At 36.3% G+C, this 25,262-nt stretch overlaps 5 protein-coding genes across 13 annotated transcripts; 2 read left to right on the top strand and 3 right to left on the bottom strand.

Moving 5' to 3' along the window:
* Positions 1-25: 25 nt before the first annotated feature.
* LOC124303778 (zinc finger protein 37 homolog) lies at positions 26-4,550 on the top strand. Its single transcript, XM_046761419.1, has 6 exons — positions 26-247; positions 1,745-1,986; positions 2,102-2,620; positions 2,919-3,026; positions 3,238-3,402; positions 3,552-4,550. The coding sequence occupies exons 1-6, from the start codon at positions 241-243 to the stop codon at positions 3,936-3,938; spliced, it is 1,428 nt and encodes a 475-aa protein (XP_046617375.1). The 5' UTR covers positions 26-240; the 3' UTR covers positions 3,939-4,550.
* Positions 4,551-4,988: 438 nt separating this feature from the next.
* Positions 4,989-9,730, bottom strand: LOC124303760 (proliferating cell nuclear antigen). Its single transcript, XM_046761379.1, has 4 exons — positions 7,374-9,730; positions 6,780-6,945; positions 6,219-6,363; positions 4,989-5,780 (listed from the first exon to the last, which is right to left on the bottom strand). The coding sequence occupies exons 1-4, from the start codon at positions 7,592-7,594 to the stop codon at positions 5,530-5,532; spliced, it is 783 nt and encodes a 260-aa protein (XP_046617335.1). The 5' UTR covers positions 7,595-9,730; the 3' UTR covers positions 4,989-5,529.
* A 5,363-nt stretch (positions 9,731-15,093) lies between these two features.
* Positions 15,094-20,107, bottom strand: LOC124303706 (uncharacterized). Of its 9 annotated transcripts, none has more exons than XM_046761277.1 (8): positions 19,982-20,050; positions 19,203-19,312; positions 17,451-17,952; positions 17,251-17,363; positions 16,515-17,017; positions 15,974-16,385; positions 15,481-15,816; positions 15,094-15,377 (listed from the first exon to the last, which is right to left on the bottom strand). In XM_046761277.1, exons 2-8 carry the CDS (start codon positions 19,293-19,295, stop codon positions 15,321-15,323), a joined length of 2,016 nt encoding a protein of 671 aa, XP_046617233.1. In that variant the 5' UTR covers positions 19,296-19,312; positions 19,982-20,050; the 3' UTR covers positions 15,094-15,320. The 9 variants fall into 9 exon arrangements, with proteins under 9 accessions (XP_046617233.1, XP_046617259.1, XP_046617224.1 ...); XM_046761303.1 differs by lacking the exon at positions 19,982-20,050 and adding an exon at positions 19,657-19,786 and having other exon boundaries at positions 19,203-19,284; XM_046761268.1 differs by lacking the exon at positions 19,982-20,050 and adding an exon at positions 19,657-19,776 and having other exon boundaries at positions 19,203-19,315.
* A 19-nt stretch (positions 20,108-20,126) lies between these two features.
* On the top strand, positions 20,127-22,484 carry LOC124303764 (eukaryotic translation initiation factor 4E-like). Its single transcript, XM_046761391.1, has 4 exons — positions 20,127-20,260; positions 20,833-21,011; positions 21,469-21,786; positions 21,871-22,484. The coding sequence occupies exons 1-4, from the start codon at positions 20,231-20,233 to the stop codon at positions 21,983-21,985; spliced, it is 642 nt and encodes a 213-aa protein (XP_046617347.1). The 5' UTR covers positions 20,127-20,230; the 3' UTR covers positions 21,986-22,484.
* LOC124310269 (fas-associated death domain protein-like) lies at positions 21,645-24,936 on the bottom strand. Its single transcript, XM_046774082.1, has 3 exons — positions 24,600-24,936; positions 23,676-23,903; positions 21,645-23,587 (listed from the first exon to the last, which is right to left on the bottom strand). The coding sequence occupies exons 1-3, from the start codon at positions 24,934-24,936 to the stop codon at positions 23,331-23,333; spliced, it is 822 nt and encodes a 273-aa protein (XP_046630038.1). The 3' UTR covers positions 21,645-23,330.
* Positions 24,937-25,262: the final 326 nt, after the last annotated feature.

Below are 25,262 nucleotides of genomic sequence, written 5' to 3'. Positions count from 1 at the left end.
TAGCTGAGAAAATCGATGATGCACGTTGTGGGGCACCCTACCCGAATACACCGACGACAACGGATGGAGCAAAGACCGAAATATCGATTTTTAGACCCCTACGCGGAGCTTCGATGTTCATATCTGCCCTGTGCCCCGTCTGTGAAGCGCCTTTCAAAACATCGGGTCCGAGAAATACGTGAAAAACATCGAAGCATTTCGCGTTTTACCATCGCTAACAGTGTTTCTCTCCTTCTTTGAATGTCAGGTAATTGTAATGCTTCTAGTTTGTCGTAAATAACTCTGCCAAGATCTCCTCGTTAATGTTCCGAATATGCAGTACAAGGTTTTGCCTCCGTTATTCCTTTTCCCTCGTTCGTGCAAAGTGTCGTTCGTCGTCTACGGGTCGTCAAATGAGGACAATTATCCGCGCCTCTATTCTTCGCATAAACTTACACGCTTGTTTCAACAAACTATTTTCAAGTATAATTATGCATCGGACGTCACTTCGTTGCTAATAATTTTCAAAGTCGAAACGTTTTTTTCTTTCACGCTATTTAAATTCCGCGATTCGTGGCCACGATCAATTACATTTTGGCACTTTGCATCCTTCCTATTTCGAATATTTTCCGTCTCGTTATTTATTTTTCATCCAAACTAACGATAAGTAAACTGTCTTTTATAGATCAATACCGCAGATTTTAACCGATGAACCTAATTTCAATTTAGCTGCAACAGTCTTGTTTTTATAAGCTTGTTGATTTAATTTTTGAAAATCAACAATTTATTATTGCACTACAACCACGCTGCAGTGATCTGCAGTCATCCCTTTCATTATTCCGCTACATAATTATAGAATCATCTCGATCTGATTTAAGAATTATTTTAAACTTTGAATTGTGTTTCTTGGGTAGATAATCTGCTGTCAGACGTGATTTTGAACTGTAATACTCAGCAAATCGTGCAAAAGCCTGATAGATAACAGTGATGCCATGTATTGTTTCAATAACGTCCGCCTACGATATGATGCGATTGTTTACGAATAGGCATTGTAGTACTCGATACATTGTAGAACGATATTGTCCAATACATCCCAATACCCATACGCGAATTCACCAATTAACAATATTAGGTATTCTGGGAATCTCCAACGAAAAACAGTTTGAATAATTTTTCGGAATTTTCTATTCACTCATGTTACGGGCATTTAAACAGCATCTTGGACGTTACACTGATTTCCAGGCATAGTTTGCGCGGTTTTACTATTGACGAACATACTATTTTCGCAAAAACAGAAAGACTCACATTTTTACTGACTGAAAGACTTGATTCATGTGCAAGCGATAAAAGTACCATCACAAACGTAAAGCTGTTTAACCCCAAAAAAGTCGAAATGAGTTGTTACAAAATCGGAGGTGCTTTAAGAGGATCTTCTAGGCGGTTGCTCCTATCGACGTATTTTTTTACCTTTAGTTATTTTAATTACTCACCTGTAAGTTTTCCAGACAAAACCCTGATTTTCCTAGCCTTCACAAGTTTCGAATTGAATGCTATTTTGGGGTTACAAAGTAATTAAGTAATTCCATTATCGAAAGTCACTAATTGCTGGAAATCCCCCTTTCATGTCGTATAGTAAAGTATAGTGTATCTGTAAATATTGGTCGTGACGTGAGTTTGCACTCATCCGATGTATGCAGTTAAATTTTCCATTTGTCCTGTGATTATGAAAATTTGTCAGTTTTTATAAGTCAGTTATTATTTTCAGAAAACATGGCTGTTGCTGCGTCAGAGAATTATCAGTTGAAGTGGCACAGCTATGGAGCTCATCTTCACAGCTCCGTGGCAACGCTACTCCACTCCGAATCATTCGCCGACGTTTTGTTGGCAACTTCTTGTGGCAGGCATGTTGCAGCTCATCGTTTTGTTCTTGCAGCCTGTTCATCTTACCTAAGTCACATATTTCAAACTTGTCATTTTGGTGCAAATACTAACGCACCTATTATTGTGGTAAGCTTCAAGGCAAAATGATATTAATTGTTAATCATACCAAAGCTGTTTTTCTATACTACCAATTTTTATGAACAACCATATCTTGAATTAAAAATTTTATCGGATTCGATAGGTGCTGCCCACTGAAATTGGGTATCGGACATTGAAGATCTTGATCCAGTACATGTACAGCGGTGAAGCGACGGTTACTAATGACCAGTTAGAAGGAGTTCTGAAAGCAGGTGATATACTTAGAGTTCGTGGATTATGGAGATCGAATAATGGTAGTAAGAAGGAGAATATTCAATCAAACAGTCAAAAAGTCGAACGTGATAAAAAGGAAGCAGCCCCTCTCGCTGGACAGATTCAGAAAATTAAATTGGTCCAACCGATGCCTGAGAAAATTATTGAAAATGTTCAGCAGCCGGTAATAACTCAGAGTACCGTCCCCACCCCAAAATCATCCGATGGCAAACTTGTGGAAAAAAATGATGAGAATGTAAAAGACCCCGAGAGTACTAAAGTCCACGAAGGAAAGAAGAATGAAGATGAAAGTAAAACGAACGGTAATCCTGAAGCCAATGCCAAAAAAAGAAAAAGTGTCAATAGCGAAACTGAATCCAATAGGACAAGAAGCGAAGCTGGTGACAATGTATGATATGATAATATTATTGTTTGTATATAACTTTTATATGAAGAACAAGTCGTTGAGTTTAGCAATGTAACCACTGACTGCTTCTAATCCAGTGCAAACAAACAACTGTGGAAAATAATGATTGTTCTTATTGAACTATTTCACAGACCTATAAATATGAAACTGTGTTATATTTCATAACTACTTATTCTCTTGGTATTCCTTCAGCATCCAACACTCTTTGAATGCTATGACATCATGTTATATGCCAAACGTTAATAGCCTGTAGAATAATTTATCAATTTTTCAGGATCAGGACGAGTTGAATCTTGAACTTTTGGTCAAAGACGAGCCAATCGACTGGGAGGAGACCATTGATCCGTCTGAAACCTTGACAATTGATCATGAAATGGACATCAAACCAGTATGTTGACGTTATTATGATTATGTCTCGTATTCATATTCTACCATCTACGAGTATGCATTCGTACCTTAATCATATTGTACCATATAGAGCTGAGTGTAAGTCTTAAGTCTGTGATACTGAATATCACTTGCCAAATTTAGACTCAACTTATACACAGTATTACCTAATAATCCAATAATAATAATAATGTTAAATTGTTGTTCGATAGGAGATTGTACACAGTGCTGATGAAGAAGGAGAAATGGAAGAAGAGGAATATACGCCTCTGACTTGCGACATGTGTAGCCAAACATTTAACAGACCATCTGATTGGGTTCGACACATAGAATTTACCCATGCCGATATGACGGAAAATAGAAGAAGAAAACGAAAGGTAACTCCATTTCATTTGCATTGAATCCTTATATGCCACTTGTTTGACAATGAGAAATGGCTGCATGTAGAATTACACATTTCTTTGAAGACCGTGTCTTACCATGCAACTAGTCCCCAATCACTCATGAAATATTTCTTCAAATGCAGGGTGACACCGATGACGATAGTAAAGATTTTCCACCTCTAAAATGTGACCTATGTGGTAACATGTATCCTACTCCTCAAGAATGGGTGCGACACATACAAACAGAACATACCGAAGAACAACTCGCGCTCATGAATAATTCAGCGCCTCCAAAACCAAAAAGAGTTCACAGCCATCAAAAATTATGCAACATCTGCCAAAAAGTATTTCCCAGCCATGCATCAATGGTTATTCATCAGAGAACACACACTGGTGAAAAGCCGTTTCTATGTTCATACTGCAAGAAAGGTTTTAATGTTAAAAGTAATTTACTAAGACATCTGCGAACGCTTCATGATAAGTTTGTACACCCTAGCTTATATGGCAGTAATGGTAATAAGAATACTTAAGTTGTTTTCCTTTTTTTTTTGCTTTTGCATACCATCATGTGGCTAGGCTTTGTAACGCTGCTGTCAGTTATGAATAGCAGAGCCACTGAAATACATTCATTGCTGAATGTAGACCCGGGTGAGAGAGGACCCCTGATGCGAGTGCCAGGTAGAACTGCGGCGGTAGTGGTCCTCAAGTTCAGCAATAAATGAATGACCCTGTACGTATGCAAAACTACAAGATCCAATTTTATGAGACGTGTCAAAAACGAAAGATAGAAATAATCATAGCATTCGTCGGTCATACGGAATGTTCCATTTTCTATTTAAAATTTGCTCGTCTAAAACGTGCATGACGATTGAGTAGACTTGTCAAACTTACATAATATCATGCATACACCTGTTACTCCAAGTTATAGAAACAAAGTTTCCACTTGCAGTTTTGACATTTGCCAAGTCCTGTGTAACTTGCATCTATAAAAACGTCTCTACAGTGAATCAAATATTAGGTATAAGATGGATATATAAATATAGTTAAAGTAAAAATCCACTACAGAAAAGCAAAACTAAAATCGGAAAAAAAAAAAAATATTAACATGTAGTTGCAAAATAGTAGACGACAAAGCAATACCAGGGCTTTTTAACCAAAGAGGCTGACAAATATTGCCAAAGTATTACATTTTGTTGCTATTTCGATTTTTGCAAAAATTATTGTAAAAGAATTTACTGAAGTAAAGGGTAATAATAAAAATAATAATAATAATAGTAATAATAATTAATGAATGTACGAGAAATAATGAGTGAACTATTATCTTATAAACATCTTGACCTGAGTAATTGAGTGTATAATATTTCTAGCCATTATTTACCTTCTAATGATCGATATTTAACTACTAAATACTAATTCAAAATCCAAATGACTTAAGATTTAATTATATACTTCTAGGCAATTCGTAAGCTAATTATGTATTTTTATATTACCGTAGCTTGGATAGATTTACGAATTAAGAAATATATTAATTAAATTTTAAACTTCAATTAGGCTAGGTTATGGAATTAAGAGTCACAAAATGTATCAAAAATTTCGGAAATATATTTGGTTCTCCTCTTATGCTACAAACGCAATACTTTCGAAACAAGCACGGCTTATGACAGAAGCTGTTCAATGTACATTGCAAAGTAACTCAACGTTAAATTAATCCATGCGATCACGCTATTCTATTGCAGATTTTAGAGCCAACTCCTCATCACATTAACATTGTGGCCAGCCAAATAATTTTAACTGTACATTTTGCTAATAAATTACCTTCGAAATATCAGTCAGCTTGATTAACTCATTTCGTTGAGAAGTACTTCATATTGTCATCTAGTATTGGTTATAGATATTAGTTACAGAATGTATAAAAGTTGGAAATCGCACTATGACGATGAAAAATAAGGAATTTATTAAAATATCCAGTGACTAATTCTTCGACTGCTCACATGGATCATTTCTCCAACATCAAGGCACAATGATAGGGTTCATCTCAGAACACACCATGTTTTGCAGTGTTCCAGTTTTGTACAGTAACAAAAATGAGCGGTATAACAACACGAATACCAGATCCTGTCCTTAGTTGTCTTCGTCTTCGATTTTAGGTGCCAAATAATATCTGATGTGTCCAAGTTCCCCAATTTTGTATTCAACAACCAGTGGGACATCGGCAGACATTGAAAGTTGAACTTGAGCAGAAAGGGGTGTTGCTTTTGTAAAACTGTTCAAATACCGGCAAGCAAACGTTAATGATACTGGCTCCTGCATTTCTATGACCACAGCTTCCTCTTCAGCGTCCACATTCGCAGTTTGAGCTAATTTGATGTTGGCTGAAATAATAAAACAAATACCACTAGAAATAGAGAAACCACTGGCTCGACTATTACATTCATACTATCATAGCTACATGCTTGTGATAACCTGACTTATGTGCATTGACATTGAGATTTTGATTCATTAACAATACAAGATAAGAGCAAAATCGTTTGGCTGAATTCAACTGATAATAAACTGACGATTTCAAAATTGTAGAGATGTCACTATATTAAATATGTCGGCGATTAATCTCCCTGGTAGTGAAAGGAAGCAACAAAGGTCAATAGATAGTTGAAAAATAAAGCATGGTAAATCTTGTGCTTTGTCAAATATGATCGACAAAATTTAAGTTCTTAGATGTTGCAGAAATTTATTTTATCATTTAATTGAGGTATTATTATCATGAATGTATTTATCTAAATTTACAGTGTAATGATAGTTCATTTGTATACCTGAACCAATATCACCAGCTGAACTAAACTTCACACCTTCCTTGGTACAAGAAATAGCCATGGATTCACCAAACTGGCTCAGATCTCTGCATATACGTGCAAATTCTTGGGAAGGCATTTTAACGATACAGGAATAGTCAGTTTCCTGAAGAAAAAAAATATGATTGTTGATACACTCTGCACCTATCTTCACCTAAACATTATCATTAATAACAATACTAAGATCAAGGATTATAGTCTTTCTCTAATTCTGTGCAAAATAGGTTTTCTTATAATTGAGATAGCTCACATTGTATTTATTAATGTCCCGAGCATTTTACAGTTTCAGAATTCAACTGTTTATGTTACACATGAATTTCAAAAAACTCAATACTGTTTGGACACAAACATTTGTTTCATTGCTCGAATCAAATATGTCAAAAATGGACCAAATAGTGTTGCATTAAGAAGTTTGGGTCTTCTTTCGCTGAATTGATAAAACATGAATGAATCTTTCCAACAAAAATATTGCAGAATTCCTATTCCTAATCAGTTATTACTATTTCAAGAACAGGAACTTACTGGAATACCAAGATGTTCCTGATCTAGATTCATAAGTTTCATTTCATAATCTGAAACTTTTTCCTGATTTTTGGATTCAAACATAAATGCAACCACATCAGCATTATCCTGAGCTTTCATCGTAACAGTATCTTCTGCTCCAGCACATTTCATAATTTTTGTCATACTGAAAATTATAATATTTTGGGTTCAAATCGTTGAATTAGTACGACTCGATATGTAACAGGGACGACATGTTGTAAAACAGTGATTCATAATGTTTAGTAACAAAACTGATATTCACGTTGATCAGCTATCAAGTATTAATAAGATGACGATTCAAGACAAAGGCCAAATAAGGTGTGAACGAAATTTGCATTCACTCATGAGTTATCATCGTTGCTGTTACTCAAAAAATACAAGCAAGTGACGCACAAACGATACTATATTGCCAGTGTCGTCATTTTTCTTGTTAATATACGATGTAACTGCTAAGAATTGCAGATTATTGTTTTCAAGGCTGAGAACAAAGCAGCCGCATTTAAAATTTTAGTATCGGCACTGTGTGTATAACCTCTCAAAAGAACGGGCGACCAGTTCGATGAAGCAACTTACTTGCCCAGATTCATACCCATCGATAAATTTCTGTCGCATCTATATTTGTCGAAGCCATCGCTTCGCAGATTCAAAGACACCAAAGAAACGTGAGCATTGTCCATAGCCTGCAACTGAATTCCCGAATCGGAACAGTCGAAGGTGGCTTCGGTTAGGAGGTCCTTTATCGCCTCCAAAACCTTCTTCAATATCGCACTCTGAACCAAACGTGCCTCGAACATTTTTAGCTCCTCTTCGATCAACTTTGAAACTATTAAAAAAGAATGTACTTGGTGAAAAGACCCGCAACACAGTCTACAGTAAAGTTACAACCCACAACAAGCCGGCAAGACAGACATTAAACACCGGGACTGGGGAGCAAGATTTTACCCGCGTTTTGTTGGCGCCGAAATCTCTCGAGAGGATGTAGAGGCCCTTACCAGTCTTCTTTATCTACAAGCGCGCCATTATACGAATTCAGTTGAACAAATCCAAAAGATGAAAGCGTTTGCGGCTTTGTCCGCTGACACCCCCAACACAAGATTCTTCAGAAATTTATTATCGAGTGGCTAAGATTATAATTACTCATACCTGTCCACTTTATTATACATTTATGGCAGTGTCCGTGTTGATTGTTAGGAACTTCGAGTTTGAGAACATGTGTTCCCGACAAAGTCGATACTGTTTTATTGGGAATTTCAGCACTTTTTCGGTAACCCCTAATAATAATATTACCCAGAGGATACAATTGTGTAATGATACTATATATCGGATATCAGAAGCTAAATACTGATATTACCTAAAGATGGATTTTCTGGATTCTTTATAATCAAATTCTCATCAATTATCTACGATATCTTTGTTAAAAAAATACAGATGAAAGGTTGTAAGACCTTCCGAAAGTTTTAAGTGTTCTGCTTCCAACAATCCACTAGTCTTTTCTGAGACAAGATTCTGTTCTACCGAAGAATTTCTACAGATTTCCGCAAACAGAATTTATAAATTTTGCAGACTTAGGTAAAAGAATTTTACAAAGTGTAGAAGAGACATTGTTAGACCGTTAATGATTTACATTATATATGTTAAAATTACAAGGAACTTGTCAGTAATTCATGTAATTGCTTCATAATTATCCAAGAAATATGCATCGTTGATGAGTTATTGGAACAGCATTGGTTTCCGGTGGTGGGCTGATTGTCCGTTTTGGAGAAATATACATAGGTTCATTAAATTCCGAGCGATACTCTTCCTGTGAAGGTCGCCATTCAACAATGCGTGTACTGGTCGATGGAATTGGTGGCGAGGCAGCCAACGTATATGCGTAAAACGTTTAGTTATTGACGCATCATTTTTTTTTTTTTTTGCTTTTTACGAATGCATCTTCTGGATGGAAGTCCGGCCTTCGCAACTTTCACGGCGTATTTGCAATGTATAAAATGATCATTTATAGCATACGCGTATTATGTATTATCTTACTTAGTATGACCTTTTGTACACACTATTTTATTCACAATTATGTTGTAAGTAACAATAATCACCCGTTGAAAATTTTTCCCACTCAAATAGTCATATGATTTGCGTTCTTAACGGATCACTTCATTCTTGTCGAAAGTCATAAATTTATATCTATAATGTGACAAAACATTTCTTTTGTGACTTTTAATTGAGTCTAAAATCAATTAATAATATTTTAAAATGCAGGTTATCATATTAGTTGCCTTTCTTTTTATGTATGTAAATGTAATGATTTTTTGAACAAAGTATTTAACAGTTGATTCAGTTAAGTTATATAAAAATCAAGCGGGTATACAAATTTGTCATCAAAATTTTTAAATAATTGTCAAGAATATAGATTTAAAAGAGAACATGGGAGTAAATTTCTTACTGTGTTAGACGGATCACCCGTATCGCGAACGTACAAAATTCGAACATCGTTCTTGTTGTCATTTTTAGTGACCGGTTTTGAATGAGCTTCAATATTTTGTTCTTTATCGTTTGTTACGGGAGACGTGCTCATTTGGTATGCAATTATAGTGTTTTATGTCAACAACTTGTGTCGACTGCGAAAGGTCAAGTCGGGGAGAAAGATGTTGGAATTGCCAAAGGTATGTGCACTTTGTTGACTTTAATTAAGAAACGAAATTTATCAAAAAGAAAAATATATTTACGTGGAATTCACTCTGAGTAAACTAGAGAAATCCGAAGGTATTACAATTCCACATGCGTTACACATTATCGAAGCACGAGTCTTATTGACAATAAGTTAAATTTATACAAGAATAAAATTGTCATTTGAAAGACTACAATATGTTAGTATTTGACAAATGAAAATAAGTTCACTTATGCTCGTTTCCACACCACCGCAAGCGGTAGAGCACCCGGCGCGTTTTTTTTTTTACGTGGTATCCCCAGTAGGCCTACTCCACGGAGAATACTTGCAAGATCGATCTTACATTCTTCGAAAAATTGAAAATGTCTTTTTTTCACATGTTAATTATGGTAAATTGTTTTTCCCAATCAATTTGTATTCGCGTATATTCGGAGTTTGTTGGAAATTTTTCAGTTAATATGACCAGCTGACTATTTATTATCGATCGAAGATGACTGTTTTAATTATGGATGAAAGTTGGCTGTTTTAATTATAGATGAAGGGTGATAGTTTTTATCTTGTAAGCGAACGGTGATTGTATTTGAATGTTCGGGCACGGTTTTTTTTCTTATGATGTATAAGATAATCACTAAAACGGAGAACTTGGTGAATACGCAAAACAATTCACAACTAAACCAAGATCGATAATACGAATCGCCGTAAGACGCTGGCATTTACCTATCGGAAGACTAAGCAGAAATCTTTAAAGAAATGGAAACAAATCGGAGTAGGATAAACACAACCACCAAAATACGACAGTGCTATATAATTCTACAGTGAAATACAAACCGAACATGACCTATGGGCGACTCGAGAAAAAAAACTATGACACTAAAACGAGCGCAATAACTTACGTGGAACAGATGAAAATAAAATTAGTGACATATTTCGATATAAACAGAAATATACTTAGCTTAGATAAGTGAAAAATATAATTAACGAATAAGAGACAAATTGATTAGTTAAAACAGTCAAAATATTTGATTAGCTGAAACAGACAAAAGGTTTGATTAACTGAAACGGACAAAAAGCTTAATTAGCCGAAAGAGACAGAAAGTATAATTATTTGAAACAGACAAAAGGTTTGATTAGCTGAAACAGGCAAGAGGTTTGATTAACTGAAACAGATAAAACGTTTGATTAGCTGAAAGAGACAGAAAGTTTAATTAGCTGAAACATACAAAAGGTTTGATTAGCTGAAACAAGCAAAAGGTTTGATTAACTGAAACGGACAAAAAGCTTAATTAGCTGAAAGAGACAGAAAGTATAATTATCTGAAACAGACAAAAGGTTTGATTAGCTGAAACAGGCAAGAGGTTTGATTAGCTGAAACAGATAAAACGTTTGATTAGCTGAAAGAGACAGAAAGTTTAATTAGCTGAAACATACAAAAGGTTTGATTAGCTGAAACAAGCAAAAGGTTTGATTAACTGAAACGGACAAAAAGGTTAATTAGCCGAAAGAGACAAAGTTCGATTGGCTGAAAGAGACAAAGTCTGATTACCTGAAATAGACAAAACGTTTGATTAGCTGAAATAGACAAAAAGTTTAGTTAGCTGAAACAAACAAAAAATTTGATTGGCTAAAACGGATAAATAGCTTGATCGTCTGAAAGAGACAGAAAATTTGATTAGCTGAATGATTATCTGAAACAGACAGAAGGTTTGATTATCTGAAACAGACAAAAGGTTTGATTATCTGAAGCAGACAAAAGATTCAATTAACTGAAACAGACAAAAAGTTTGATTAGCTGAAGAGGACAGAAAGTCTGATTACCTGAAACAAACATATTTCGTTAGCTGAAACAGACGAAGGTGTGGTTAGCACAATCACATAAGTTCATCCACAGACCAAAAATGGGTCGAGTCCAACATAATATTAGCTTTAATATTCATTCTATTGATGTATCAAAAACATTCTAAACTTTTTGAATCGACATTACTTTCTGCGCAAAGTTTTGTTGCCCTGAAATAGAAAATGATACGATCAGTGAAACGACTATTTCTGTACATTTCAGATATATTTCATAAATACTTACGCCAAAATTCTACACTATCAGTATATACTACCGAGATTTTTGTTCCTGCGCGTTGAGCGCCGGTTTTCGAATGCCGCGCTTTCTCGGATAAGTAAGAAGTATCAAGTCCACGCGCAAAAGGCGGCGTGGAACTTGAAAACTTTAAAATTTGTCAAAAAATTGACCCATGAGCTGAAAGATCAGCACATCTCGAGTGCGTAACTCTTTTATATACTGTTTGCAAAATCGACGCGTAAAAAAACGTGTCCGATTCCCGTTAGTAATTTACGCGCAAAAGGCTGCGTCCAATTTTCTTGATTATTCTACGCGCAATAAGGCGCGACAGAATAAACTGTCAAAAAATTTGTATTACCTGGGACTTGCCCCGAAAAATTCTGTAGAAACCCAATCCACATCTGCATCTTTTCGAATTAGATACATTGCTATGCGGATTGTTCTTCTCAGAATACAAAGCGATATCGGGAGGGAGGTTGGAGGAGGGCATGCATTATTGTGTGGCGTGACGGTCGGCGGTCCTCTTCGACGCGAAGTCTTCGAGCTCAGCATCTCTCCCCATCTAGCGTACCACGGAACGCGATAGATAGTCCAGAGATGCGTTTTGCTCATTCAGACGACCACAGAGTTCAATTGAACGGAATAATGATCGGTAATGACTAAATAATTGAATTGAACAACGATTGAAAAATGGTTGCAGAGTGACAAGAAATAGGAAATTAATTCTCGTTAATATTCAAATGCTTACAAATGGTCGAGAGACTCGAATACGGAGTCTTTTGGGAAAAGAATTTCTGTGATCGTTTGACGCTGTGGATTACAAAAGTTAGTGACATCACGGTACATCGCGACCTTCCTACCCTTGCCTGTTACCCAACGCAACCGCCCAACGGAAAAGAAAGACTCACACACACATGCATAACCCCGCGACGCATCCCAAAACGTCCACCTACCTACCCGGTTACCTATATTCGATCTAAACGATTCTCCATTTTTTCCAACACACATCATTCTTCTTCATTTGCGCCGTGGTCACTGACTTACATTTTCGTTGGTTACCTGTTGGGAGCAACATGTTTTTGTATCATAGTCTGCCTATTCAGCATACAGTATAGCGGTTGTATCCCGCCAACCCTAATATTGTATGTATTATTTTAGTAAATGTTGGCAGACTATCGGTACATTAACAGTTTGTAAAATTGATTAAAAACATCCTGTATGCCAATTAGCATTTTTCTAAGCGAGCTAAGCCTGCAGTTGATCAATACTTGTTGAATGTTAAAAGATTAAAAATGATATATAAGATGCAATTTGATTACGTTACGTTATGCCAGACTTTGGAATTTTATCGATTCAACATTAATGTGAATAATTGAATACGTTCAAACCTCAGGTGATCCCACCGCTTAAACATCATCGGTAAATTCAAACGTAGATTGCTACATCGCTTACGAAACACAATTCGATCTCGCGAATGCTGAGTAAGCGATGGTTACCTGTCGCGATGCTCATTCCACTTTTAGCAACGTGCAAAATTTCTAACTTTAAGCAAGTTACGGTAAATTAAATTGCAAAAAAAAATTATTCGACTGAAAGTCGAGCACGTTGCGACCGCGAATGAGCCTATTCATGCAGCTGAGAAATCGAAGATTTGTGTAACAATTGTTACCGCCACGCCACGATACAGAGGAATCCCAGGGAAATACCCGTAACCTAACACATGCAAACTCACCAACGTTGCCGAGAAATGAAAAAGTTACTCGGAAGTCTCTGCTTAAATCTGTAAAAAATAAAACAGAACACTTGAATTAATTTAACAAATTGGCATTTTAGTTTTCAAATTAATTAATACTGATGTCTAGTTTCATATTCATTGCATGTAATGCAAGACAAAAGTTCGGCTTTATATGTATCACCTGGAATTATCAATCAATAATTAACATAAGTATCGTTACCTCGACTCTGGGCTGCTCCACACTCTTACATGTAGTAGTTTCTGTATTCTTTTTTCTCTTTCATCTCAGGTTGATTGGTAAAGAGAAGCACTTTTCACATAATTCAGATCTTCACTAATCTCTAATAATCCAAAAATCCCCACCACAATAACACTCGATTCTACAGTCATTTTTTGTGCTGTAGCTGTCTCTTTGAACCGACTGAGTAAACTTGCTAACAATGCAACTGCGCATTTGCCGAAGATCAGCAAAAAAAATAATAAAATTGACACTCGACGCACAGAGAAAAAAATAAACATCACTGAAATCTGAAGTTACACAAAACAATGAAAACTCGGAACACAAAATTCACCTTCAACGTTCGCGGGATGTTTTTATTTCAGTGACTCGGTTTTTCTTCAGGCTATACGCTACTGCTCCGCGTGTATCATTCACAGATGAGTATGGTGGAAATACACTGATCGTACAACGTGACACAACCTGACAAACACGGTGTGAATGTCGAATTGATACTGAGAACACGTGATTTCGCTCCGATTGCTTGGAAACGACTGATGCCGCACGGGGTTCAGAAGAGATTTAAATAACTTCTCTGAAGGACGGAAGATAATAATTCTCCCGCTCTCTCTTTCGCTCTTCCATGGAGTGGGGGTAGCAACACGCGTTGCCTCTCAGGCTCCCGCCCGATGGGTAGAGCGACAGAGAGGAGGGGGAGAAAATTATTATCGTCTGTCCATTAGAGAACCGATTTAATCCGTTCTCTAATCCGTTTAATCCGTTAATTCGAATCCGTTCACGGGACGCTTACACCGTTGCTTACGCTTGGCTTACGCTTTATTTTATATATCTACGTATGTAAGACCGTGGGCCGGGTGAAAACACCACGTAAGCTAGACGCAACGCGATCAAATGTTTAGAGCATTACCGTATATGCGACGTCAGGCGATGTATGAATTCTCCGACCACTTACGGGTATATTTTCTTGGACGGGATTTTCTCAACTTTTTAATTTCTCTGCGACGATAGTATGTTACCAAAGTTTTGCACGCGATAGTTGTTGGTTATGAATAATTTCTTTTACAGGCGTGATCAGTTGCTTGGTAATAATACGTGAAACTGCTAACACCCCCAAACCCGGCAAACTCTTACGCAAAATAACCCAGGGTTTGATCGGTATAACGTAGACCGTAATTCAAAATCATTCGACACACTCATGCTGATTCATGATAATCAGACTACTCACGCTATGTCGAGTAAATCCAAAGTGGAATTACCGAATGAATTTAACATTCCAGAATATTTGCAATGATTCGCCTTGACAAGTAACGATTTCTTGAGGATTTATTTAATACTGGGCTCTGTATCCTGAAATGATACTGGTTCACCGACACTGATGATTACTACTTGAAGTGTTGGGCGGCATCGTCAAAGAAATCTTAATCGTTTTTCCGCAACAAATAAAGACAATCAGCAAAATTATTGATATTCACGACGAACGCTTGCTAAATAAATTTAATCGCATATTTAGTTATAGTTTTTATTTTCAAAAGTGAAACGGAAAAGGTGAGAGGAATGTGGTAAAAAATAATAGCAACCATGTAAATGTACTAAAAAAAATACTGTATACTTTGAATTTTAAATAATTCATCTTATACGAGCTTTATTACTAATGTAATTGAATAATATTTTACTGATAAACATACTATCATGTTACTTTATCACTGACATTATACGCATGTCAAAAAAAGTATTTACATATCAGAATATTAAAAAATGAATAGTCCGAGAGTTTTCTCTCGCTGTCAAATAATTGTGTAGTAAAAAAAAGAGATCTATAATCCAATATCACCAGCCATATTCTCCAAATCGTTGAACATTTGGTCGAGATGCTGAAAAAAAAATACAATAAAATACAGTAACATGAAAATTAAATTGTGGTTCGGTTTGAATTATCATCTCCTCGTTGAAGAAATAAGTGCATGATTGACTCACATCTACAGGCTCGTCGTCCTTATTCTCATTCTGTTTATCGTCATCTGGTAAAGTTTCGGTATCATCGATTTCCTCGTCCTCGTCGTCTTCATCTTCTTCTTCACGATCATCGTCATCGTCATCGTCATCGTCATCTGAATCATCATCCTCTTCTTCGTCGTCATCGTCATCAACTTCATCGTCTATTTGTGCGTCTTCTTGCATTTCCATCTCATCGTAGTCTTCAGGTTCTTCTTTTATCTCCAGTAATAACTCTTTATCTTCTATCTGACTAGTTTTCAAAGGCACCGAAGGAACTGACTCAGTCATCTGTGGTATTTCTGATGGCTTTAATGTCTGAACAAAAACAAAGAACGAGAATGAATCATCATTGGAGAATATTTATTATCAAAGGTAACGTTGAGACGTTCCGGAAGATACGAGAATACTATAAAACTCAGTAGGAATGAGAACAAGACGTTTTTATATCATATAATCTCAATAATCTTTTTACCCATGGTTGTTGTTGGTGCAGAATTGTTGCCTTTGTGGATGTTACAACAGGCGTTGGTACTGTTGAAGGCAGCTCTGTAAATGGCGACGACTTCAGAATTTCCGATTGAGAATCACACTGACTCTTATTCTGTACAGTTTGTGGTGCCAATGTAACATGGTTCTGTTTTCCAACATCTGGCTTTATCTGGTTTTGTTGATTTGAACTTAAAAGTTCTTTCTTCACTTGAGATGGAGTTCCAGGTTCTTCTTTTACCTTCTTCACATTAGGCTTTGGTTCTCCTGGTAGGCACGTATTGCCACGCTGTCTTCTAAATCTAACAATGATGCTACGAGTGTCCCACATTAAATCATGAGCTTGTCTATAAGCAGATATAGATTCCTCGACACTGTTATACCGTATGAATGCATACCTGGAAATTTTCAATGTGGATATGAGTGAGTTTATGATTAAAAATTGGTAAACATTTCCACTTTGGTATCAACTCATTGTTAAGTGGGATTGTAATTTTATCACATACCATACACATGAGCCAACTTACCGAGTGTTTCTCATTTTTTGGGCATATCCAACATCGACCCGAGCTGCGGAAGGAAACTTAGTTTTGACTTCATTAACGTTAACAGATTCTGGTAAATTTCCAATGTACAGTGTATAAGGGTCTATTTCTTCCGGAGTTGGATTGTCTTCGTCCCTCAATGATTTTCGCTCAACTTTCAAATGTCCTACTCCAAACTGTATTTTTTCCAATTCCTGTATAGCTTCATCGATGTTAACATCTTCTGCCATTTGAATGAAGCAATACCGTGGTCCGCTGGGACTTTGAAAATGTATATTTTGTATGCCAGAGTGAAATTCTCTGACGATATCTTTATTGAGATCAGGATCCGGAAATTTTATGATTAAACTTTGCGCCTTCACAGTTTTATTGTATTCATTTTCTATTTGTAGTGCCCTCTCAGCATCTTCGCGATTCCATGGACGGCTTGGATAACTTTGGGACATTGGCTTCCGTTGTTTATTCTTTTTAACAACGGTTTCCTCCTAAAATCAAGTCAAAATCGATCAAAATTAACTCACTTTGAGTGAGTGGAAATGAAGATTTCGATCACAACTTCAAAGTGTAAATCTTTGAATTTTCTGAATCGAGCCATATCACAATTTATAAAGTGCAAACTAGGCTAGCAGAAAAATAAATAAAAATATATACACTCGCATGAAGACATAAGGATATCCATATCACATTTATAAAACTTAACTACAAGTCTGGAACTCACAGAAACTATTTTAATGTCTTGATCGCCAGATTCGTCCATGTGTCTATTGATTGAAATTTGAGAGGCTCCGGGTGGTAAAGAGGACTGTTGTATTTGATGGTTGTGAATTGCAACTGAAATATGATTGATAAAACCATTAGCTTCATGAATCGATGCAGGTACGAAGTAACGATTTCTCTGGCGGTCCAGCCCTATCGTACCTGGCACCGATGGCCCAAAATATGAAGTTTGATCAAACTGCCCCTGGAGTTGATCGTATCGAGGATTCCTTCTGTTTTTCCTATGGAAATTACTCCGTTGGTTATATATATTGTTCCGATTGTGGTTGAACCTGTCTCGCCTGACATAGTTACTTCTCAACGGCATGTCTCGTTGAAAATTATTTGGTGTCATGTCGCGAGGTGACTGCGGTGGTAGTGGTGGAGTCTGAGGCGTCATCCACTGCCATGGTGGAGGCGGATGTGACCAGGGTTGCATGGGTGTAACTTGGGAATGAACTGGTCCAAATACATGAGGTGGAGGAGGGAGCGTGCCTGGTGGGGGAGGCATAGGAGGCAAGGGTGGCTGTCCAGGTAAGGGTTGATTTAGAGCTGCCGGAGAGGGGGAGGGTACGGAGTAACTGCCATAAGTATTATCATATCCAAATGCTGCCAACTCCTGTTTTACTGCCAAACGTTTACTGTCTCCATTTTCTTCAGGTCCCTGAAAACAGTTGCATTTGAAGTTACTTTCTTCTCAGGCTTATTTAATGAACATTGCTCTTTGTAAGATGCTGAAAAGAAATTTACAGAAAGCAAATGAAAGGAATAAATTGGACATTATGTTGAACAACAATGTTATAATTGTAATCATGTAGTTAGTAATAAGAATTGAAAAGTGTACAGAAGCCGGTCTACGAATGTACCGGAATGTATTCTACAGATGCATCCCCTATGCTTCTAGTTACACAGGTCTGGTTTAAAGAACAGATTGGCACAATTTCTACATCAGATGAAAGCAATGGCAGCAAAAACAAGACTGGCTAAATGTTATGAAAAATATGAGAAATAACAGTGCGATAATTCTTCAGAAAAACAGAGGAACATGATATATTTGGTTTTTTAGCCCTCTGAGGGCAACCATTTTCAGGGGTCCCTTGTTTAGGCAACCCTGTGTTAAGCAAAATTGGTTTTGTTTATAAAAACGGTTTAAATTCATATTTTTCAGCTTGTAAATAGTGAAATGAAATCGTTAGAATGTCTAGCGTACGATGGTAGAGGAACGAATTCGATATGTTTACTTTAGATGACATAGTAAGATTTAATACAAAATGAGATATAAGGAATTAGCGAAAATTCCTTTGAATTGGCAAAAATAAATGGGTAATGATCCAGGTTGCCTCCAGAGGGTCAATCAGCCCTGTATCACTTGAAGTCAACAAAATACAGTCCAAATGCTAACCTTGCAGAATATTTTTTGTAAAGCCTAGTTCAGATGATCATATGTACATCTTTGCTTCGACAATTACCTTGAAGTGGGAACAAATTATAAGTAACAAAATAAAACAAAGATAAAATGTTAATCCAACAAATGGTAGAGTAAGCTCAATAAATTTTCTAAAGCTAAATTATTGAAATGGTTTTTGAGCAATTCCTTAATCATATGTTTGATTTTTTGTCTCATTTTACAGTAAAAGTGAAAGTAATGCGTGAAAGCTGTATTAGACAAGTAATGAAATACTGCACAAAACACAAGCTTTATAATACATATCACTGCATACTTTACACACAAGAAGTGTGTAACTTTGATAATATTTCTAGCATTCGTACAGTATTGGTTAATGTTAGTGACAACTTGGCAGAAGAAAATTGTGAATTAGAAACGATGTAATGTAAACTGGGAAGAATTATCGAAATAAAAACAGGAGCGTTTGTTATCGTTCAAGCAGCTTAATTGTTATGTGGTTTGTTTACATTTTCTGGCTGGCTGTTTGGATATATCAAGTGTGGATGTTCTTTTTGATGTCCAGTCTTACTCCGTTGATTTGTAGTCTTTCTATTAAACATAATATGATCATCCGAACCTGCTTAAAAAGAGATAATATCGAAAAATAGGTCAATTTTGATGTAACTTCAGGAACAAGCCTAGAAGCTGAGAGTAGTTTTATGACCTTTGTGGCAAAATTGTACGGTGGATTAAAACGTGCAATAGCTGTTTACATTACAAAAATTTGACAAGAAAATTAATCACGACAAATTTAGAGGCATGTTTCATTCAAAAAAATGTCTAAAAACTAATTACACTGTCTTTACCAACCAACGAGCTAACCCCAAATTACAACACGCCTACAAACCATCGATTTTCTAACACGAAATTCAAGAAGAATTGAGGAAAGGGATCCATAGAATAATAACATCGAATATTCACCGCATGCTTCATATTGATCACGATTTCACGGTTCACTGTTTACATGGAATATGTGAGATGCAAAAAAAAAAATAAATATGTTCACTACAAATCACGCGAAATTAGTAGCGTTCCGTGTGGTTGCTGCGAGTTTCACGCTCGCACAGATGTCGCTGCGGACGAGGTTTTGCGTAGGTGAAAAAAAAAAAAAGAAAGACATATAAATAGGGGAAAACAAAAAATACGCCGTCTTTCAATTACAAAACAAAGTTCGTAATTTTCGTGATTATAAAAATAATCAGTGTATTATTGAAAATTTCTCGCTTTATGAAGTAATTACATCTACCTCTGGAAAAGATCCACAAAAAAATCTAAAGGAACTCAATCATCACGATCGCCGAGGCATCTCTATTTCTTTCTTGTCTGTGTTTGGTCTGTGTCACTGCGTGTTGGTCTTCCCGTTTGTCTCTGCGCCGGCTAGCTCGTTTTTCGAAACAATTCCTCGCCGAGCCCGAGTGACTAGTTACGCAAACTCTTACCGACAGATGCCCTTAGTTGTCATTTGCTGAAAATCCTGGCGGTCGACTCCTGTGACATGGCTGCAAATAATTCGGCAGAAATCGAGGTATACTTGTAAAATTTCGTTGAATTATCATATTTTCTTAACCGAAACCTCGCTCGCTTTCTAACGAATATCATTAGTCTGGTATTTTAACCAAAAAAGGTCCGGTTTCACGCATCAGCATGGTTGCTTCCTCGTGCTCCCCGCCGCCTCCCTGACCCTCGTCCTTTTGCTGATAGGCATAACCTACTACTATCGCTTCGTTAGATCATTCATTTCTCTGCGTTAACCAATTCTCTTTCTCGTCTTACCGTAAAACGAATTAAAATGATACCAATCATTTTTGTTCGTTCTCCTTGTGTAGATTTCTCGACAACTATTCATTTCAATTCGCGCGATAGTTGATGGTACTTATCATTCATCACTCACGCTTTGGACAACTTCACTCCATACAAAATCTATCAAAGTACTCGTGGTTTCACACGTTCAGAGCTCCGTTCGCTTGAATATGCGGAAATCGCAGTGGTATATGTAGTTTGAATTTACATTTAATTATATTTGCAGAGTCTGTAGAAAATATTTACCGGCAGTATATGAATGTTGTACAGTAAGCAGAGGTGTATTTATCATTGCAGGATGCAGAGAAGAAGGACCAAGAAGTAGCAAATTTGGAAGAATTTCCACCAGAGCTTCTTATCAAGCATCCGTTGCAAAATACCTGGACACTTTGGTACTATGAGAATGATCGCAGTAAGACATGGGAACAAAATCAGCGTGAAATCACAAGTTTCGACACAGCAGAAGATTTTTGGAGGTATTTTTTATAGAAATTTAGTTTTGACGGTCCTTCCACTTTAATATTCCTTCTATCATTTTTGCAAAGTTGAAAAATTATCCTCAATCATTTGTTTAAAAAGTCAAACTCTCAATTAATCAATCAGTAGTAGCAAATTCATGTACTGCCAAGTTTTCGTTAAAATTTTTCAATTCCAAAGTAGTATTTACTTCATGAGTAAGGAGAATGGAATGTATATCACTTTGCTCTCTATGCTTAAATGATGTCAAGTTAGTTTTACGTGCTATACTTTCACATCGTCGTGATCCACTTTCTTCACATTGTATTACATCGAAACATTTACACTTGACCATCCTGTTTTTGAAAAAGTTAACAGTCTTAAGTATCCTGCATATTTCAGCTGTATTATCAAATGTTTTATTTAGTTTCTACCTGTATATTTACACTTCATCTTATGATTAAATTCTTTTTCTAGCTTGTACAATCACATAAAGTTGGCCTCAGAGCTGCGGCAAGGCTGTGACTACAGTATGTTCAAGCAGGGTATTCGGCCAATGTGGGAAGATGATGCAAATAAAAAAGGAGGCAGGTGGCTCATTAGCTTGGACAAAAAGCAAAGAGGAAGTGATTTGGACCGTTTTTGGCTTGAAGTTCTTCTCTGTATGATTGGTGAAGCATTTAACGAGTTCTCTGATGATGTATGTGGAGCTGTGGTCAACGTAAGACCAAAAGGTGACAAAATTGGTGTATGGACAGCAGATGCAAACAGGGGTCAAAGCGTATTGGAAATCGGGTAAGATATTTTTCTAATTAAACCAGAATTGGAAACTGCAGTTTTCCTTAATGTGCCGTATAACCTTTAATATTCTTATTGCAGGCGCAAACTAAAGGAAAGACTGCGGATTGCACCAAGGGTGCAAATAGGCTACCAAATTCATAAAGACACCATGGCTAAAGCAGGAAGCGTCACGAAGAACACTTATTCGGTTTAACCACAGCCCTTTTCTATTATTATTATACATCATCCTCACATTTCCTGACCCCAACCATTCGAATAACAAATAATTGCAAAGCAAATTATCTAATAGATATATTTATGGATCATCTGAATTCAACTGTCTGTATTCAGGAGAGGAATATACACATGTACAGAACTAGTGAATGGCTGAGCAAAGAAATAAGCAGTCCCTTCCCCTATTGCGCCCTCCAAAAATTATGTTGACGTAATCATGTTTCCTCTCATAATACGCGACTGAGTGATGGTTAATAAATGAGTTATTATATAACTAAATGCAAGATTTGTTAGTATAAAATTTTACATTGATATATATAACTTGTTCTCACAGTTATTCACCCAGAGGACATTAGCGCAGGCTGCTGTATTTTTTTTCCCTATATATATAATTTTTCTTTTATAAGAATATGTGAAAGAATCTGTACACAAAGGTATAGTCAAGTCATATGTGGAATAAAGTTATTCTTTTCTCACAATCCTTTGTTATATACCCTCCCTGATGTATAATAGGATTCGTGAAATAATTATCTAATTACTACCTAAAATTAGTGGTTTAGAAATTTTCGAATCAAAAGAATTTAACAGGAATCTTCCACTCAGAACTGAAATACATAAATAACCGAAATGCAGCAGCCAGCAAAAGCAAAATAATTTCTCAGTCCATTACTAGTTTAGTTGCATTTTCACTTCCATTTATACTATACGAATCTGCTTGAAACTGGTAACGATAGAGAATATATCTTTATTTTTCAGTGAACTACTATGTTATGAAAATTGTCAGCGTATGTAATACAGCATGCCAATTATAAATGTTGCCTTGTCAATTTATTTACTGTTTACTTCCCTGTTAAAACTGTTACATTATACTTCATTTTCTGTTACCTGCTTCTCAATTTGTCACTATGCGAATATACTATGTATTCGGACGTGAAACTAAAAATATACGCAGATAAGTATTCAACAATTTGTTGATAATAAACGTGTGAAAGAAAAAAAAGCACAGTCCGGATTTACATTATTACGTAGACGTAAATGTACACATATTATCGTAATATATCCTCAGTAGTCCAAATATTCGTTTGTACCATACTTACATACGCCAACATTACATATCAAGATAAAAACAAAAATATCGAGCACACGGTTTTAAACATAACTATTATTACAATACCCGTATGGATCAGAAAAATATTATTATTTACAGCGTGAAAAATTTCGCTCATCGGAGTCTTTTTGTGTTTGAAAGAAGTATTATGCTGAAACTGTACGCAGCTTAATACAGAAGAAACACACGTACAACTGCTCTGTCTCTACGTTGTTCACTATTTCCGAGTTAGTAGATCGTCGACCAGGTTTCTGAGATCCTTACGTCTTGCCTTTTCTAACGCATTCTTCAAGTTGATCGACCAGCAACGCAAATCACTTTTAGCAGCAAATATTTTCAATGCTGCGAAGGCCTTTTCTTTAGAATCAGAATTGAACTGCGTGTCAATACGGTCGATGTCACCCTCCCTGACATCGAGATATCTGGCCACATCACGCCATGATTTGCCTACTGCTTCACTCACTCCGTTGAACACTATAATTCCAAGTAAAGTTAATTATTTGCATGTATATTGAGAGCAATTTAGTTCCAACTCAAGTACAGTATTGCAACAAAATCTTACCCATATACATAATTTTCTGTTGGTCTTCTGGCTGAGTTTGTGAATATGAAGAATACATTACAGATTCAGACGTGGATGGATACCATTGATAATTTTGTCTGTCTGGAGTGTTTCGTATTTCAGTTTCTTTGTTCGGATCGTTCCTGGCATATGGAATTCTAGATCCTTCAGCAAAACCAGGATTAACGACTTGTGAGGGCGGCGCAGATGGTTCAGGTATATAATGCACTGAATTTGGCAAGAAACCATACAAAATGCATAGTATTGACAGAATAATAACGGAAAGTACAAGACTTAAGACTATCAGAGTTTGTCTTTTTTGAACAAACTGTCTCAGACTTGTTTGTTTTTCATTAAAATTTTCTTTGGACTTTGATTGTATTGGAGAAGGTCCTAATGTATCGTCAATATGAGATGAGCAAGTGGTTGGAGGCATATGTGACTGAGGTGTTGAAAGTAAAGGTATGTTAAAATTAGGCTCAGATAGATTTAATTCTTCTTTCATTGGCAGGGATAATTCAGACTTGATGTTATCGTTTTTTGATGTTATGATGGCAGAAACCGCCTTGCTGGAAGTAACATTCGGAATTAAATTGCCCTTTTGGTGTTTGAGAATGCCAGGTGTTTCCTGTGATGTAACACACAAGTTCAGATCATTGTTTGTTTCGTGCGTATTATTATTGTTGAAATTAAAATTATTTGCAAAGGAAACATGATTTCCAACATCCGCATTTGAACATATCAACATCACAGAATTGTTGGAATCACTCAAGTCATCACCAGTTGTAATAGTAAGTGAAGATTCGGGGAGAAATTGATATTTTACAAAAGATTGAAATTGTGGTGTTCTGGGATGGTGTCTGCTATTCAAATTTTCAGATGAAAAGAGATTATTAATAATTTTGTTTCGTCGATAACACTCACCGTTCGAACATTGGTACAAATTGGTTTCTGGTGGATATGGAGTATAGTTTTCCAGCCAAGCCATGTACTTATTAAATTTTGTGTTAATCATAGAATGATGGGGAAAGTTTTGAGCAATATTCTTCAACAGTTGTATTTTGTCATAACGGATCACCCCTCTTTTCTCAAGAACTCTGACTAGCTGTTCAATATTTTCAATAGACTCATATGTCCTTACAGAATTTATGGCTTGCTGATGACGAATTTTTAATGCAATCACATCTGATCGTGTTAGATAAAGTTTTGCTTCACTAAGAAATTCTTTTCTAAGTGCTATGTACTGTTCGTACTGCTCCATACTTATATCTATTTTGCCTTTAAATCGAGATACTTAAGATACAGAATATAAATCTGTTTACTCAATAACTATGTGATTCCCCTGCTGTAGATGATGTTCCAACTGTCAGAGCTTACGCCTCACTCACTCCCCGCTGACAACACCTCATACTACATAACCTCAGCCGCTATCACCTCATTTGACGATCTGACCCATAAGCTGATCATTGTCCTAATTTCTTGTGGGCTATCTCCCATCACATTGTTATCGTCCATTTATCTCTGAGTGCATCGTATCCTGTCGAATTCTCTTGATTGACTTTTTGACACCAATTTACATTGTGTGCA

This window comes from Neodiprion virginianus, chromosome 1 (genome assembly GCF_021901495.1).
Source record: "Neodiprion virginianus isolate iyNeoVirg1 chromosome 1, iyNeoVirg1.1, whole genome shotgun sequence".
Lineage (NCBI taxonomy): Eukaryota > Metazoa > Arthropoda > Insecta > Hymenoptera > Diprionidae > Neodiprion > Neodiprion virginianus.
The sequence above is the reverse complement of the archived record's forward strand: the minus strand, read 5'-3'. Positions and strand labels throughout refer to the sequence as shown.

What these genes read in the sequence shown, in the direction of transcription:
- LOC124303760 (XM_046761379.1), bottom strand. Translation starts at nt 7,594, where the DNA reads ATGTTCGAGGCACGTTTGGTTCAGAGTGCGATATTGAAGAAGGTTTTG. An exon ending in AGGAACATCTTGGTATTCCA is followed by an intron (nt 6,364 to 6,779) that starts GTAAGTTCCTGT and finishes TTTTTTCTTCAG; the next exon opens with GAAACTGACTATTCCTGTAT. An exon ending in AGCTGGTGATATTGGTTCAG is followed by an intron (nt 5,781 to 6,218) that starts GTATACAAATGA and finishes TTATTATTTCAG; the next exon opens with CCAACATCAAATTAGCTCAA.
- LOC124303764 (XM_046761391.1), top strand. Translation starts at nt 20,231, where the DNA reads ATGGCTGCAAATAATTCGGCAGAAATCGAG. An exon ending in ACAGCAGAAGATTTTTGGAG is followed by an intron (nt 21,012 to 21,468) that starts GTATTTTTTATA and finishes TTCTTTTTCTAG; the next exon opens with CTTGTACAATCACATAAAGT. An exon ending in CAAAGCGTATTGGAAATCGG is followed by an intron (nt 21,787 to 21,870) that starts GTAAGATATTTT and finishes TTCTTATTGCAG; the next exon opens with GCGCAAACTAAAGGAAAGAC.
- LOC124303706 (XM_046761277.1), bottom strand. Translation starts at nt 19,295, where the DNA reads ATGTTTAATAGAAAGACTACAAATCAACGGAGTAAGACTGGACATCAA. An exon ending in AAGACATTAAAATAGTTTCT is followed by an intron (nt 17,018 to 17,250) that starts GTGAGTTCCAGA and finishes ACTTGATTTTAG; the next exon opens with GAGGAAACCGTTGTTAAAAA. An exon ending in CAAAAAATGAGAAACACTCG is followed by an intron (nt 16,386 to 16,514) that starts GTAAGTTGGCTC and finishes GAAAATTTCCAG; the next exon opens with GTATGCATTCATACGGTATA.
- LOC124303778 (XM_046761419.1), top strand. An exon ending in CTAACGCACCTATTATTGTG is followed by an intron (nt 1,987 to 2,101) that starts GTAAGCTTCAAG and finishes CGGATTCGATAG; the next exon opens with GTGCTGCCCACTGAAATTGG. An exon ending in ATGAAATGGACATCAAACCA is followed by an intron (nt 3,027 to 3,237) that starts GTATGTTGACGT and finishes GTTGTTCGATAG; the next exon opens with GAGATTGTACACAGTGCTGA.
- LOC124310269 (XM_046774082.1), bottom strand. Translation starts at nt 24,936, where the DNA reads ATGGAGCAGTACGAACAGTACATAGCACTTAGAAAAGAATTTCTTAGT. An exon ending in TTTGTACCAATGTTCGAACG is followed by an intron (nt 23,904 to 24,599) that starts GTGAGTGTTATC and finishes TGCCAAATTCAG; the next exon opens with TGCATTATATACCTGAACCA. An exon ending in ACAGAAAATTATGTATATGG is followed by an intron (nt 23,588 to 23,675) that starts GTAAGATTTTGT and finishes TTGGAATTATAG; the next exon opens with TGTTCAACGGAGTGAGTGAA.